This window comes from Chiloscyllium punctatum, chromosome 19 (genome assembly GCF_047496795.1).
Source record: "Chiloscyllium punctatum isolate Juve2018m chromosome 19, sChiPun1.3, whole genome shotgun sequence".
Taxonomy (NCBI): Eukaryota; Metazoa; Chordata; class Chondrichthyes; order Orectolobiformes; family Hemiscylliidae; genus Chiloscyllium; species Chiloscyllium punctatum.
Window position 1 is genome coordinate 82,104,474 of NC_092757.1, and position 17,718 is coordinate 82,122,191.

The window sequence follows — 17,718 nt, forward strand, 5'->3', positions numbered from 1 at the left end:
ACGCCCTCCACCTCCTCCAAGACTTCCGTTTCCCTGGCCCCCAATGCCTCATCTTCACCCTGGATATCCAATCCCTCTACACCTCCATCTGCCATGACCAGGGCCTCCAAGCCCTCTGTTTTTTCCTCTCCAGACGTCCCCAACAGTACCCTTCCACCGACCCTCTCATTCGTTTGGCCGAACTGGTCCTCACCCTTAACAATTTCTCCTTCAAATCCTCCCACTTCCTCCAGACCAAAGGGGTAGCCATGGGCACACGAATGGGCCCCAGCTATGCCTGTCTCTTTGTTGGCTATGTAGAACAGTTGATCTTCCGTAATTACACCGGCACCACTCCCCACCTCTTCCTCCGCTACATTGATGACTGCATTGGTGCCACCTTGTGCTCCCGCAAGGAGGTTGAGCAATTCATCAACTTCACCAACACATTCCACCCTGACCTTAAATTTACCTGACACCTCCCTCCCCTTCCTGGACCCCTCCATCTCCATTAATGACGACCGACTTGACACTTGACATTTTTTACAAACCCACCGACTCCCACAGCTACCTGGATTACACCCCTTCCCACCCTACCTCTTGCAAAAATGCCATCCCGTATTCCCAATTCCTCCGCCTCCACCGGATCTGCTCCCAGGAGGACCAGTTCCACCACAGAACACACCAGATGGCCTCCTTCTTCTAGAGACCGCAATTTCCCTTCCCACGTGGTTAAAATGCCCTCCAACGCATCTCGTCCACATCCCGCATCTCCGCCCTCAGACTCCACCCTTCCAACCGTAACAAGGACAAAACGCCCCTGGTGCTCACCTTCCACCCTACCAACCTTCGCATAAACCAAATCATCTACTGACATTTCTGCCACCTCCAAACAGACCCCACCACCAGGGATATATTTCCCTCCCCACCCCTTTCCGCCTTCCGCAAAGACCGTTCCCTCCGTGACTACCTGGTCAGGTCCACGCCCCCAAACAACCCACCCTCCCATCCTGGCACTTTCCCCTGCCACCGCAGGAACAGTAAAACCTGCGCCCACACCTTCTCCTGCACCCCTATCCAAGGCCCTAAAGGAGCCTTCCACATCCATCAAAGTTTTACTTGCACATCCACTAATATCATTTATTGTATCCGTTGCTCCCGATGCGGTCTCCTCTACATTGCGGAAACTGGGCGCCTCCTAGCAGAGCGCTCTAGGGAACATCTCCGGGACACCCGCACCAATCAACCAAACCGCCCCGTGGCCCAACATTTCAACTCCCCCTCCCACTTTGCCGAGGACATGGAAGTCCTGGCCCTCCTTCACCACAGCTCCCTCACCACCAGATGCCTGGAGGAAGAACGCCTCATCTTCCGCCTCGAAACACTTCAACCCCAAGGCATCAATGTGGACTTCAACAGTTTCCTCATTTCCCCTTCTCCCACCTCACCCTAGTTCTAATTTCCAGCTCAGTAACTGTCCCCATGACTTGTCCAGACTTGTCCTACCTGCCTATCTCCTTTTCCACCTATCCCCTCCCCCACTCACCCATTGTACTCTATGCTACCTTCTCCCCACCCCCACCCTCCTCTAGCTTATCTCTCCACACTTCAGGCTCACTGCCTTTATTCCTGATGAAGGGCTTTAGCCCGAAACGTTGATTTCGAAGCTCCTTGGATGCTGCCTGAACTGCTGTGCTCTTCCAGCACCACTAATCCAGAATCTATGTTACTTTCTCCCCACCCTCACCCTTCTCTCATTTATCTCTCCCTCCCTTCGAGCACTCTGCCTGTATTCCTGATGAAGGGCTTTTGCCCGAAACATCGATTTTCCTGCTCCTCGGATGCTGCCTGAACTGTGCTTTTCCAGCACCACTCTAATCCAGAATCCACCCAAAGGCCGCCTTGCTGATCTTTGAGGGGCTCTATTCTCTCCCTAGTTACCCTTTCATATTTAATGTATTTATAAAAACCCTTTGGATTCGCCTTAACTGTATTTGCCAAGACTATCTTATGTCCTCTTTTTGCCCTCCTGATTTCCCTCTTAAGTATACTCCTACTGCCTTTATACTCTTCTAAGGATTCACTAAATCTATTCTGTCTATACCCTGACATAATCTTTCTTCTTTTTCTTAACCAAGCCCTCCATTTCTTTAGTCAGCCAGCATTCTGTATACTTACAAGCCTTTCCTTTCACCCGGACAGGAATATACTTTCTCTGAATTCTCATTATCTCATTTCTGAATACTTCCCATCTTCCAGCCATCCCTTTACCTGTGAACATCTGCCCCCAATCAGCTTTTAAAAGTTCTTGCCTAATACTGTCAAAATTAGCCTTTCTCCAATTTAGAACTTCAACTTTTAGATCAGGTCTATCTTTTTCCATCACTATTTCAAAACTAGAATTATGGTCACTGGCCACAAAGTGCTCCCCCACTGACATCTCAGTCACCTACCCTGCCTTATTTCCCAAGAGTTGGTCAAGTTTTGCACATTCTCTAGTAGGCACATCCACATACTGAATCAGAAAATTTTCTTGTACACACTTAAAAAATTCCTCTCCATCTAAACCCTTAATACTATGGCAGTCTCAGTCTATGTTTGGAAAGTTAAAATCCCCTACTACAAACACCATATCATTCTTACAGAAGTATCGTGATGTGTACAATGACCCCACACATGGCACCATCTTAGGTACAAATCTTAGGTACAAGCTTCGAGTAATAAGGAGAAAAACTAAAAGTTCTACGTTGCAGTTCTTCATAGAATAAATTAAGAAGATTAAAAAAAGTTAATGGATAAAAGTTGGTGTCTCTATAGCCTGCAGCCTCTCCACCCTGGGCTTTCTAAGATGGGCGGTAGAGTCAAGATGGATGGTGAGCTGCCCAACATTTGGCTCTTCACTCCTTAAGCGGAGAGAATTCTGACTCTGACCGTCCCGAGTGGCTGATTGACCATATCCAAGCCTCTGGACTGGTATCACAGGGTGCCCTTGACTTGCTTGCTGGGACCCCCTGAAAGAAGGCTGTCTCCTTTGGTTCTCCTGATGCATGCTGACAACCGGGAGAAACGTCTGCCTTTGTGTCTGTGCTAAACAGCAAGGCAGCACAGTGAGCCTGGTACCTCTGGCTGAGGGGCAAGGTGCAAAAACAACTTCACCTGACGAAGGAGCAGCGCTTGTGACTTCAAATAAATCTGTTAGACTGTAACCTGGTGTCATGTGATTTCTGGAACTACACCTGTCTCTGGTGCTGTTCTGACATTTGAGTTTAAGATATATTTTGTACCAGAGGAAACATTGTCCTGAAGGTTATTGTGTTGTAAGTTGCTTGGTTAATACAGACCTAGGAAGATATTCCCCAGCAAAAATTGCTGGAGAAACAGCAGCTCTGGCAGCATGTGTGGAGAGAGCAATAAAGTTAATATTCCAAATTTGATATTTCTCCTCTTCAGAACTTCAAAATTCTGAAATAAAAGTCATATCAGACTTGAAATGGTAACTCTGAAATGTTTTCTATTTTCACACTTGAAATACCACATGCTGGGTTTTAGTCCATGCCCCATTGACATCCTAAACAAGATGAAATAGTTTCTATCTACCTGATTTATTTCTCTTTGGCCTTGAAACTTCAATCAGTAGATTCCAAAATCTTCTCATTTAAGGAATAGGACCTTAACTTGTTTACTCTCACCTACTTAGCAAAAGGCCAGTATATCCTTCCTATTGTACAAGATGCCAACTACTGCTCAAAATATTCCAACGGTGATCTAACCAGGGCTTTGTATAGTCAAAGTTTGACTTCTGTCCAATTGGATTCTTGACTTCTAGATACAAAGGCCAACATCCCATTAGCCTTTCTGATCATGTTCTGTACCTGTAGTACTGTCATAATCTGTCTTGCCACTACTATTCACCATGGTCCATATGCACAGCAAGAAAGGCAGATACATCAATGTAGTGGTTTATATTGTTTTTGTCCTCATGTGCTCCAGAGGAAATGATGAATCATTGTTAGAAATTGCTGGCGAAACTCAGCAGATCTGGCAGCATCTGTGGGGAGAAAGCAGAGTTAATGTTTGGAGTCTGGAGAACTCATCATCAGAACTCGAGTTCTCTTCATCACTCTTGACTCTATCATTCTTCACTTCCTAAAGAAGAGTCATATCGGAATTGAAACAGTTCTCCAGTCATTTTTGTTTTTGTTGTGGAATATCTTCCTCTGTCTGTATCAACCAAACAACATAGCCATGTTTAAGAAATCCTTTCATCTGCTACAACACGTATCTTAAACTCAATTTCAAACAGCACCAGCAACATGTGCATTTCCATCTTGGGACATTTGGCTGACTGAGATTGCTAATCTGAACAAAATAAGCTCCATACAAATTCTCAGCGGTGAGCAATTGTAATTGAAACCTGATATAAAAACAGAAAGTGTGGAGAGAAAATCAGAAGATCCAGTTTCTAATTAAACCAATTCCAAAGAAGACTTATATTGGACTTGAACTGTTCACTCTGCTTCTCTCTCCACAGATTGAGCCAGAGCTGCAGAGTTTCTCCAGTACTTTGTTTTTATTCCCAACCTCCAGCAGCCATTGTGATTTGTTTGTATTATATAGCTGAAGTCCTCTGAGATTTCCTCCAGTTTGATTGATTAGATTAGATTCCCTACAGTATGAAAACAGGCCCTTAGGCCCAACAAGTCTACACCAACCCTCCGAAGTGTAACCTACCCAGACCCATTCCCCTACCCTATATTTACCCCTGACTAATGCACCTAACTCTATGGGCAATTTTGCATAACCAATTCACCTAAACTGCACATCTTTGGATTGTGGGAGGAAACTGGAACACCCAGAGGAAACTCACACAGACACTGGGAGAATGTACAAACTCCACAAAGACACTCACCTGAGGCGGGAATCGTACTCGAGTCCCTGGCGCTCCTCTTCACTCACCGCTTTAGGTCCCATTCCTACCCTCTGTTCTTACCGTTAAAGTCTCCACTGCCCTCCTGCCTCCCATTCTGAACTTGCATTGAAATCCTGGGCATCACCTAATGACAGAAGTTGGTTGGTGCATGTAATTCTGTCGCACCAGCCAGTTTCTGCCATTAGGTGGAGCACGATCAATCAAAACTTCATCAATTGAGTGTAATTTTAACATGTTTTTTTGGAATTGTACGTATATTGAACACTTCGCATGAGAATTCTGTTTATTTTGGAATTTTTCCTCCATAGTTACTGATTGCTGTTTAGACTATCCTTTTACTCGTCAGTTGCTCTTTCTGTTCTTAAAAACATAATCCAAAGCTGCTTGTAAAACTGGATTAGCTCTTCCACACTGGACACAGAGTCACAGCTGTATAGCATAGAAACAGACCCTTCGGTTCAACTCGTCCATGCCGATCAGATATCCCATATTAATCCAGTCCCATTTGCCAGCATTTGGCCCATATACCCACCCAGATGCCTTTTAATTGTTGCAATTGTATCAGCCTCCAACACTTCCTCTGACAGCTCATTCCACACACATGCCACCCTCTGCGTGAAAACATTGCTCCTTAGGTCCCTTTTAAATCTTTCCCTTCTCACCCTAAACCTATGCCCTCTAGTTCTGGCCCTAGTATGAGGGGGGGATTCGATTGAAACTTACAGAATACTGAACGGCCTGGACAGAGTGAACATTGGGAAGATGTTTCCATTGGCAGGAGAGACGTGGACCTGAGGGCACAGCCTTACAGTAAAGAGAAGATCCTCTAGAACGGAGATAAGGAGAAACATCTTCAGCCAGAGAGTGGTGAATCTGTGGAATTCATGACCACAGAAGGCTGTGGAGGCCAGGTCATTGAGTATATTTAAAACCAAGGCAGATAAGTTCTCGATTGTCAAAAGGATCAAGGATTGCAGAGAGAATGTTGGTTTATATGCAGTTGGTTTCCTGCATATAAACCAACACTTTCCTAGCCACCATCAGTTCAGAGGGAGGGTCACTAGACCTGAAACGTTAACTCTGATTTCTCTTCACAGATGTTGCCAGACCTGCTGAGCTTTTCCAGCAACTTTTGTTTTTGATTTACAGCTTCTGCAGTTCTTTTGGTTTTTATTTAGTTTGTTTTTAGTGCTGTACAGATCTAAAATCAAATATATGTAATTATTTGTTTTGTCCGGTACTCACCAAGTCTGAGCGTCAGATATTTGATTGCCAGTGCTTTGAAGTCTGGGCTGCAGTTTGAGACTGCTGGTCATATACAGTCCACCAAATGGCTTTCTGTGAGCTGAGTGCAATGCTTGGATTTGATTATCTTAACTTGGGAGAACATGGTCTCACAGAAGTATGTGAAATCAAAGCAAGCTTTCATTTGAAAAGTACAAGGTGATAGGAGTGGGTATTTTTCTCTGTTTGAGTCCCAAAAATCACTATCTTTTAATCTGACATTCAGCCCAATATCATTTTGCATAACAATTATCTTTTTGATCAACTCCACTTGTAAATCAAACATCTGATCAAACTTGGTAGCCAACCACCCAACACACCAATATCTACTTGACGGAATGGATTTGAAACAAACATGACAATAGGGTCCATCAATTTCTGAAGGTCGATTGCTGCAGATTTAGAGGAAAAAAAGACTGTCGATCTTCCAAAAAGGCCTTCAGCTCAACAACTTTCTTTGTCTGAAACATGCTCCTCAAGGAAAGCTATCCTTGAATTTACTGTGCATCATTGTATGGCACTGTTCCAAATTCCCCTTTATACTTATCAATATACTTTGAACTCGCTTGGAGTTGCCAAATAACATTTTAAATATTAATCTCCTAGTCACTGTTGTGAGCAATCCAAGAGAAAAGGCTTTAGACATTAAAAATAAATAGCTTTGCACACTCCTGTTCTCCTATGCCTTGACCCCGGTTAATCTTCTGTGGTCAGGACTATTTAGAATTTGTGGCAGGCTCCAAGCAGTTTTGTACTGCTGCCAAATCGCCCATGAGTTGTGGTGTAATATTTGCTAATGGTGCTGACTGATGTGCAAGTAGACCAATGTGGCCAAATGTCAGCATTGCTAATATATTAGTAACGGGAGATCAATGTTTATTTTCTCAAAAACCCAACATTTGCATTAGTCCACCAAACATGTTTAATGTCACTTTCAACAGTGGTTGTGGTACCTGTTGTATTCCCACTCCCAGCTTCCCAGAAACCTGTAGGAAAGGCACTGAAAAGTCCAGCTTTCAGTTTTGTGAAATGTTACAGATCTCAGTATGTCAAAATGTGCCTGTATTTCACCACCATCACTTTTAACCCGATTTCTTTTCTTTCTCCCACAGGGCTCGAAATAGGTCCTCAACCTCAAGGAGTAATCAGGGCAAATATTTTAGAAAATATGAGGAAGCTTGTTAACAGTGCCCTGGATTTTGCACATTTCTACAATGAAGGTGGGACTTGCTGAGCACCTGCATGTAACTCGAGCAGCATGATATTTTCCCCTGTTCACCAAGATAACGACCTCCTTTAAATTGCCGATTACTCGTAGCAAATAAATCTTTCACTCTTTGCTCTAGTGATCGTATATCTTCACAATTGCTCAATCTTGAAAGAGCAGACTCACTTTGACAAAGTTGGCACTTTGCCCTTCCCAATAACTTTATCTTTCAAAAGAGGAGCAGACTGACCATTAGCTGCAGATATTTGTTTGAAAAGAACCCAATGCTACCAACACTCATGGGTTTGGGGGTAATATATTTGTTTTTTGATGGAAGATTTTTTAAAGGATTTTCAATAGAGAATAGGACATTGAAGGGAATATTTCAGAATACGCAAAATAGGTAGATTCTAACAACTGAGAAAATTTCCAAGAGGAAGACCGATTCGTGGTTAACTAAAATAATTAGTATGAAATGTAAAAGAAAAACATATCACTATACAAAGATGGGAACTGGGTCAAAAGACTGGGCAGAATATTTTTAAAAAGGTAAGAATGATCATAAGGTTAATAAGGAAAAATTAGGCTGTGAGAGAAAGCTAGCTAGAGGTATAAAAGCAGATAGTACGAATATAGGTATTTAAAAAGCGTTAACAGCATGAACATTGTGGTCCTTTGAGAAATTACTAATATGAAATAAGGAGATGACAGATAAATCAAACAGTACACATTCATTAGTCTTTATTACAGAGAATATATCTAACATTCCAAACATAGCTGTAAACCAGGAAATGGGAGGATTCAAGGAAATTACAGTCAAGGGGTCAGCTATTTAGGGTTAAGCTAAGAAGACATTTCTTTACTCAGAGATTTGGGAGTGGTGTTCAATGTCTCAGGGATGTTAACATTTTTTAAAACGATCTCAGCATGATGTTGGCTGTACCTCTGCACACTCAGTTAGAAAACAGGAAATAAAGTAGGACATCTAAAATGAAGAAAACCTAAGTTAGGAGAAAATTACAAGCCAAAAGCATTGTTACCTTTAAGTGAAAAATGCAGCCTTTAAACGTCTTGGAAAATAAGATTGGAAGAAATTTTGTCCAGAAGCATTGTGTTGAAAGGTGACTCGGTAGTAGTTTTACAAGTGAGTATATATTACTAAACTCTTACAACAGTTTCTTGGGACAGCAGGAAGTGAATTTGTGTTTGACAATAGTGCAAAAAGGCTGATGGTGAACCTGAACCCGATGTTGCTTCCTGCCCTGCACAATATTCTTTCCCATTAACTACAATTTTCCCTCCCCAGACAAGGTGAAGAAGTTGGGAAGTAGAGGAAAATAATTGGGAGACTTAACCCCGATGAGATGATCCCCTCCTCCTTGCCACCTCACTTGCTCTGTTCTCGGCAACTTTTCATTCCATCCTTCAATTAATGGTCACTTAAGGGTCTCAATTCATCACTAGCCCTTCCCTGGGGAAAGGGAGCAGGAATGGTGGCTAGTTTCCCAGCTTACAAAACCTGCCTGCTGAGTGGAGGAGGTGGAGCACGACATGCAGCCTGTTAGGTCTAGGTCAGGTTTTCCCAGCAGTGGCTGTGGCGGTTAGTCGCCACCTAACACGCCCGCCCCATATTTTTAAAAAATCAGAAAATCACACCCATTGATGAAAATGAAAATTGGGCAAAGCATAACTTTCGCTGTCCGTCATTTTGCATCAACTCCCAGGCGAAGTTCATCAATTTGATTGTCCATGTCTTTATTTTCTCGCTGACCCAATTCTTAAACGAAGATCAGATTGGTTGTATTTAGAGTCATAGAGATGTACGGCATGGAAACAGACCCTTTGGTCCAACTCGTCCATGCCAACCAGATATCCCAACCCAATCTAGTCCCACCTGCCAGCACCTGGCCCATATCTCTCCAAACCCTTCCTATTCATATACCCATCCTCATGCCTTTTAAACATTGCAATTGTACAAGCCTCCACCACTTCCTCTGGCAGCTCATTCCATACACGTACCACCCTCTGTGTGAAGAAGTTGCCCCTTAGGTCTCTTTTATAACTTTCCCTTCTCACCCTAAACCTATGCCCTCCACTTCTGGATTTCCCCCACCCCAGGGAAAAGACATTGTCTATTTATCCTATCCATGTCCTTATTGATTTTATAAACCTCTATAAGGTCATCCCTCAGCCTCCGACATCCCAGGGAGAACAGCCCTAGCCTATTAAACCTCTCCCTACAGCTCAAATCCTCCAACCCTGGCAACATCCTTGTAAATCTCTTCTGAACCCTTTCAAGTTTCACAACATCTTTCCATAGGAAGGAGACCAGAATTGTACGCAATATTCCAACAGTGGCCCAACCAATGTCCTGTACAGCTGCAACATGACCTCCCAACTCCTGTACTCAATACTTTGACCAATAAAGGAAAGCATACCAAATGCCGCCTTCACTATCCTATCTATCTGCAAGGCGTTATGAACCTGCACTCCAAGGTCTTTGTTCAACAACAGTCCCTAGGACCTTACCATTAAATGTATAAGTTCTGCTAAGATTTGCTTACCCAAAATGCACCACCTCGTACTTATCTAAATTAAACTCCATCTGCCACTCCTCAGCCCATTGAATAATGTTATTTGCTGAGTGATGATGAAAACATCAGCTGAATTTGGTTACCCTGATAGAATTACAGGTGACGTCATTGTAATTCTCTATGCCTCATGAGATTTAAGAGGTTGCTCACATAATGTTTATTTATATCTAGGTAAAGAGTTCCCTCCATGCACCCTTGATGTTTACAGAGCTTTTGAGAAAGTCGATTACCCCAGGGACTCAGAAGGACAGATTATTGGTATCATTCATCCTCAGCTTCAAGTAAGTGTGATTTTGTTTTTGGATGAAGTAAGTTCTGTTTGTCCTGATTAGCTTCCTTCCTGTGTCTCATCTTCCTCACTTGACAGCTGGGGTTTGGTTCTTTGGTCTAGTAACCCACTGATACTTTGCTTAAATGGCCATTATTCATTCATGGGTCACAGAATCAATATCAGCAAGTTGTTTTATCCCGAGGGGCCATCACCTATGGAAATAAATACTGTCCTCAGCTCCCATTCTACACAACACTTCCATTGGAAGTTGTTTATAAAGTAGCAAAGGATTGGTAACATTGTCAGTATTTCTTCTTTCTAACACTTCATCATCCCCAATGGTATCCTGGTTGAAATAAACAGACCAGAGATTGAACAAAGGTGCTTTGTAATCATAGTGGTTTCAACTGTTCACTGCTAAGGGTAACTAGACTTTATGTGGTGGGGATGCTGAGAGGGTTGACCTCAAACGGGAAAACTGCTGTTCAATTAACATTAATTTGAAAAGTACAAATCCGTCATTCTGACAGATTAGGATTATTGTTCTGAAATTGACCCTGAAAAACATTGCTATGAAGAGCAAAAGAATATAAACTCCCATCCAATGCCTGACTCGGGAATGTGTGCTGCTAACTTGAAACATAAAAATGTTTGCAGATAACACTGTCAGCCATGATGTACTGAAGAGTCTGCATGAACCCAGAAATCTCTTAAAGTTACTCAATGCTTTGACTTTACAGGACAACGACTGGAAACAACTGAAACCAGGTGATCCTTCGTTTCTGACCCTGCATGGAAGGACCATCCCTTACAATGGAAGCAGTGCTGTGTATCCAGTGTTTGTGAATGAAGCTGCTTATTATGAGAAAAAGTCAGCCTTTCTGTTAACTGAGAAAGTAACTCTGAAAGCAAATAGTGTGAAGGTTTCAAAAACTTAATCTAATGGATTCTCTAGACATCTTAACTGCCATTAATCAGACCAAAGACTAATTCCACAAACACTATGCATTGTAACAGAAGAAGCATTGCTGCTTTTAATTTTTTTTCTCTTTTTATTTGAAAGAAAGGTGAATGTTTACTCGTGCAGCCAGTCAATTTTGAACAGGCAGTATCTCATTTGAATCACTGTCAGCTGTTGTGAGTCACAACTTGGAGGAAAAGGTAACATTCATTTCCCAAACTGTGTCAAAAAGGACCATTTAGCTGTGGCAAGAATTTCTATCTATCGGAGAATGTGGAAAAGCTTGTTCTCTAAGCAGTTATTGCTGCCTACCCTCAGTACAGACAATTGCAAAGTCATCAACATGAAAATTGGGTGCTAAGATTTTGTATTATTCAATTCTTTTTAAGTTAGAGTTAATTTTCCCCTTGTTCACTGAGCACTATGAAAATATAAATGTGGACTAATTTGCAACTAATGCCATGGAGTGACTAAACCTACATTTACAACAGTGCAGGATAAATTTTTTTCTGGTTTCCAATACAGCAGTATGTTGAAATAATGGAAATATATGCATGTTTTTATTTAAAACACAATCTGTGTTTAAACATCTTCTAATATTACATGTTGGTCTTTTTGCTGGAATCCCTCAGGAGAGTGATACCTTCAAAATCTAAAACCTGCAGACTGATATTTTAAAGGATACCCAACTTCATTTTATCCTATACAGTTTTAGAAAGAGATAACCCACTTGGTAAACCTCAGGAGAATATTCTGCTTCCGTTCCTTCTCATTTATGTGGTTTCTGCACCAGGGCTGAAAGTGCAGTCATGATCTGAAGTGGCAATATATTTACCTCTTAAATCAATAACTTAGAAACCAGAGGATGGGCTTTGTTTTTATCATGAGCATCGTGTACCAACCTTGCAAAGAAAATGTGGAAATGAAATCAATGCTTCACTGAATGAATGAATGAATGAATCAGTGAATTCAATCCTGCTGACATCTTAGGTAATTCAGCAGGACAAATAAGGAGTTCCTTCATGACACTCATACTGTAGACAGGACCTGTGTGACCACATCAGGATGATAATTGAAAATGGGAGTTTTATGGGCAGTGTGAATCTGTGCCTACTGGCAGCAGACCAGCAGAACAGAAAACTAATGAGGGATTGTTCAAGACCAAAGTGGAAACAGAAATGCTGTTTCTCTTAGAGTCCTGACGTTGGGAACAGTATCTAGTAACCTGAAAATGAGTGAATAAACATTGGAGGCATCTGCGATTGTGCAAAGAGGCCAAAGATCATTCTGTAAATCATGAAAAGCTTAATTGCCCTAAAATTTACACAAGGAAATTGATAGTTGATGCTTTTGATCTCTGACAAGATTAGGCTATAGGTCACATATCCCGTGATAAACACAGTGTGTCTATCTGAAATTCTCTGGAGATTTATATCAACCCTTGCTTTACACTGCTGTGAATCTGTGTAATTTATTTCCAATAGCGGAGCATGATTTGATTGGAATCATACTGCTCTATAATGTTTCAAGGTGAGAACGGCATTTGAAATCTGATGAAAAATCGAAAGGACTGTAGCTGCTAGAGATCAGCAATAAAAACAGTAATTGCTGGAAAAACTCAGCAGGTCTGGCAGCATCTGTGGGGAGAAATCGGAGTTAGCATTTCGGGTCTAATGACCTTTCTTCAGACCTCAAGAGAACAGAAAGTTCTGAGGAAGTGTCATTGAACCCACTGCTAGACCTGCTGAGTTTTTCCAGCAACTTTTATTCTTGTTTGAATATATGTAATACTTATTTAAGAAAATGCATTGTCAATATTCTACCATTGAGTGTGGCAAAACTAATGGTTTAATAATACTTGCAAATCAATTCTCATTGCCTTACATTTTAGTTTCATTAGGAGCCATGAATCTGTACAATGCATATCAGTGTCACTACTAAGGATTGGTTAGAATCTTTATCCTTTGGGGTCGCAGGGTCTTCTTACTGTAATGAGCTGTACTTAGCCGAGCTGAAAGCTATCAGGATTGGAAGTGAGTTTGAAAACTACATAATTCTAAAATCCAACATATTATCCTCTGATGAGAGAAGGGATGATGTGGAGGTGCTCGTGTTGGACTGGGGTGGACAAGGTGAGACGTCATCAGGTTATAATCCAACAGGTTTATTTGAAATCACAGGCTTTCGGAGTCATGATCCTTCATCAGGTAAAGTCACTTCACCTGATGAAGGAGCAGTGCTCTTAAAGCTTGGGATTTCAAATAAATCTGTTGGACTGTAATCAAGAGAAGGGATGTCCAATTACTATAGACTTTTTACAATTTTTGGATTTCTACATTCAAAACATAATTGAGGATTTTATCCTGTTTTATGACTTCTGTGACTGAAGTACAATTTTTTAAAAATTATCTTTTAATGGCATTGATGTGTTCTTTTTCCATCATGTATCTGCAAAACCAAGTATTTTCTTCAATTTTAAATCTAACTCATGGACAAACTCTTCAAAAGTAAAGTCATAGAATTCCAGAGTTAATAGATATTTTCTTCATCAGTTGCTGAAGTTTTCATTGCAACTAATTTCATGCCAAAGATTAACATTAAACACCTCATTAATATAGAGAGGAGCTCAAGTTATTTTGGAGTCTTTGAAAAGCTTCGTAATCCCATACATTGTGCTAATTTTACTTTTTCTGACTCAATGTAACTAACATGAATGTCTATAAATCAAATATGTTTGTTTCAAATGTATTCTTTTATGATGAGATTTTAAAAACATTGATCATTGTTATTGGAATATCATGACTAACTATGCAAATCCTAACCAATCAGGGAGTCCTCCTGGTTAGAAACAGCAGCTATTTTTTAATATGGCATGCCATTCTCTTATCGGGCATGAGCCAGTTACTCTGGGATTGTGTAGGCTGGAACTTTGTCTTTTGCTTACTAATTTTATCATTAAAGATTTTTGAACTGTCATGTTGTTTTGGAGATTATTTTAACAATATTTAAAAAAGATATTTAGATAAAAGTTTGAAAAATGTGATATGAATAAAAATTTCCTTGATAATTTCTCACTTTGTTTTCGGTTGTTATTTTAACTCTCAAAATATTTTAATGAAAGGTCATCACCACTCAATACATTTATCAAGGCATCTAATCAACCAGGAAATGATGAAGACTTGATTTAACATCCATCACTAAGTTAGGGTTTATCAGAAGTTCCAATATCTTATCCCAATGTAAATTCAACTGTTCAAAATTAAGAGGAGAGAAAATTGATATTCATCTTCAAAGAAGGCTGGTCAGACAAAGTTATGTGTTGGAATTTTCACTTCTGGTAACCCCATTTGCTGCACACCTACATAAAGCAGGTCTCATGCACTCAATGTTTTTTAGCGACAAGGATAAATAAGGTGGTCACTAGGATTTAAACTTATGAGACGGTGGGGTGGGGGGGTGGGGGGGGGGGGAGGGAAAGTGACAGAGAGTATGGAGCCAAGTAGAAAGATAATCAGCAGGCTAGCATGTGTGCAGGGTTTAAGTTCAAGGCAGACTAGGAATGAAGCAAAAAGGAAGGATAACTTAGGACGTATCACTAGAGATGTTGGTAATCATGTGGATAAGAAAATTAGCATTAAGGCGCTTTACCTGAATGCTCATAATTTTTGTAACAATTAGATGAATTAGCGACACAAACCATCGTGAATGATTATGATGTGGTAGGCATCACAGAGTCATGGTTGCAGGGGGTTCAGGACTGGCAGTTAAAATATCCAAAGATTTACAACTTATTGAAAAGACAGGGACGTAGGCAGAAGGGATGGGATTGCCTTGTTAGTTAAGAATGACATAGGGTCAGATGATGTGGAGTCTGTGTGGATGGGGCTGAGGAACCCCAAAGGCAAAAAAACCCATAATGTGAGTTATGTCCAGATCTCCTAGCAGTAGTCAGGACTAGGGGAGCAAGATGTACCAGGAAATAGATAGGGCATGTCAGAAAGGCAAGCTCACGGTGATCATGGGGGACTTCAATATTCAGGTGGACTGGGTGAATAATGTTGCCAGTGGATCCAAAGAAAGGGAATTCATGGAATGCTTACAGGATGGCTTTTTGAAATCGCTTGTGATGGAGCCCACAAGGGAGCAGGCTATACTGGACTTAGTACTATGTAATTAGCCAGACTTTATAAAGATCTTAAAAGTAAGGGAACACTTAGGAGGGAGCGATCATAATATAGTAGAATTCAATCTGCAGTTTGAAAGAGAGGGGCAAAATTGAATGTAAGGGTATTACATTTAAATAATTACAGGGGCATGAGAGAGGAACTGATGAAAATCTTCAGCCAGAGAGTGTGGGCCTGTGGAATTCATTGCCATAGAGCACAGTGGAGGCCAGGATGTTAAATGTCTTCAAGGCAGAAATTGATAAATTCATAATCTCGCAAGGAATTAAGGGATACAGGGAGAGTGTGGGTAAGTGGCGTTGAAATGCCCATCAGCCATGATTGAATGGCAGAGTGGACTCAATGGGCCGCATGGCCTTACTTCCGCTTCTATTTCTTATGGCTGGAAGCAGAGCCTAGCAAGCAAGACAGTAGAGCAATAATTGCAGGAGTTTGTGGGTGTAATTGAGGACACAGTATAGAGGTTCATCCCAAAGAAAAGAAAGCTTATCTGGGGTGGGGCGGGGAGGGAATTAGACAACCATGGCTGACAAAGGAAGTCAGGAAATGTATCAAAGGAAAAAAAAAGAGAGCCTTTAAAGTGGCCAAGAGCAATGGGAAATCAGAAGATTGGGAAGACTACAAAAACAAACAGAGGATAACAAAGAGATACATAAGGAAGGAGAGGATCAAATATGAAGGTAAGCTAGCCAGTAATATTAGAAATTATAGTAAAAGTTTCTTTCAATACATAAGAAACAAACAAGAGGCAAAAGTAGACATTGGGCTGCTCCAAACTGATGCACGAAGGCTAGTGCTGGGAAATAATGAAATAGCTGAAGAACTTAATTAGTACGCTGCGTCAGTCTTCACAGTGGAATACATGAGTAATAGCCCAACAGTTAAGGAGAGTCAGTGGGCAGAATTGAGTATGGTAGCCATTACAAAAGAAAAAGTGCTAGAAAAGATAAAAGGTCCAAATATTGATAAATCTTTTGGCCCCAGTGGGCTACATCCTGGAGTTCTGAGGGAGGTTGCTGAGGAAATAGTGGAGGCATTGGCTGTGATCTTTCAAAAATCATTGGAGTCAGGGAAAGTCCCAGACGATTGGAAAATCACTGTTGTAAGCCCCTTGTTCAAAAAAGGATCAAGACAAAAGATGGAAAATTATGGCCGATTAGCCTAACCTCGGTTGTTGGTAAAATTCTAGAATCCATCATTAAGGATGAAATTTCTAAATTCCTAGAAGTGCAGTATCAGATTAGATCAAGTCAGCATGGATTTAGTAAGGGGAGGTTGTGCCTGACAAACCTGTTAGAATTCTATGAAGATGTAACAGGTAGGTTAGACCAGGAAAACCCAGTGGATGTTATCTATCTCAAGAGGGTTGGAACATAAAAGCAGTGAAGTGCGATTGAGACTTTATAAAGCTCTCGTTAGGCCTCATTGAGAATACTGTGTCCAATTTTGGGCCCCACACCTCAGGAAGGGCATACTGGCACTGGAGCGTGTCCAGCAGAAATTCACATGGATGATCCCTGGAGTGGTAGGCCGAACATACGATGAACAGCTGAGTATCCTGGGATTGTATTCATTAGAATTTAGAAGGTTGGGGGAGATCTAATAGAAACTTACAAGATAATGCATGGCTTAGAAAGGGTGGATGCTGGGAAGTTGTTTCCATCAGGCGGGGAGACTAGGACCCGTGGGCACAGCCTTAGATTTAGAAGGGAACGAAAGTGAGGAGACATTTCTTCAGCCAGAGAGTGGTGGGCCTATGGAGCGCAGTGGAAGCCGGGACGTTAAATGTTTTCAAGGCAGAGGTTGATAAATTCTTAATCTCACAAGGAATTAAGGGATACAGGGAGAGTGTGGGTAAGTGGCATTGAAATGCCCATCAGCCATGATTAAATGGTGGAGTGGACTCGATGGGCTGAATGGCCTTACTTCCACACCTATGTCTTTTGGTCTTATGGTCTCAGCAAAGGAGGTCTATAAGGATGGCTGCTGAAGAGATGCTAGCCAATGATTCTGAAGAAATATTATATGTACAACACATTGATGGTCATCAGGTCAATATGGAGTGCCAGATAGACACCAATGTTACATGCAACATCATTAACTTTTGCTGATCTGTGTAAAATCATTCACTATGGCGACCAAAAAATGAAGCTCAAAGATAACATTGAGTCTATATGATACAATGATTTTTTTCCAAAGTGGACAAATGAAGCCGAGAGTCCAATGCAATGGGAAGAAATAGGAGGATCCTGAGTTTCAGAAAGTAGAAATTAAGTAAAATCCATTCATCACAGTTGCAGCAAATCTA

General features: G+C 41.3%; 1 protein-coding gene across 1 annotated transcript in view; it reads left to right on the plus strand.

Annotated features, from left to right (window-relative positions):
• The window catches only part of aspa (aspartoacylase), a 37,094-nt gene extending 22,799 nt beyond the window's left edge, over positions 1–14,295 (plus strand). The window contains exons 4-6 of the mRNA XM_072589850.1: positions 7,306–7,413; positions 10,166–10,275; positions 11,006–14,295. Of these exons, the coding sequence (XP_072445951.1) occupies positions 7,306–7,413; positions 10,166–10,275; positions 11,006–11,203 (416 nt within the window). The 3' untranslated portion in view covers positions 11,204–14,295. The remainder of the gene's footprint in view (positions 1–7,305; positions 7,414–10,165; positions 10,276–11,005) is intronic.
• Positions 14,296–17,718: the final 3,423 nt, after the last annotated feature.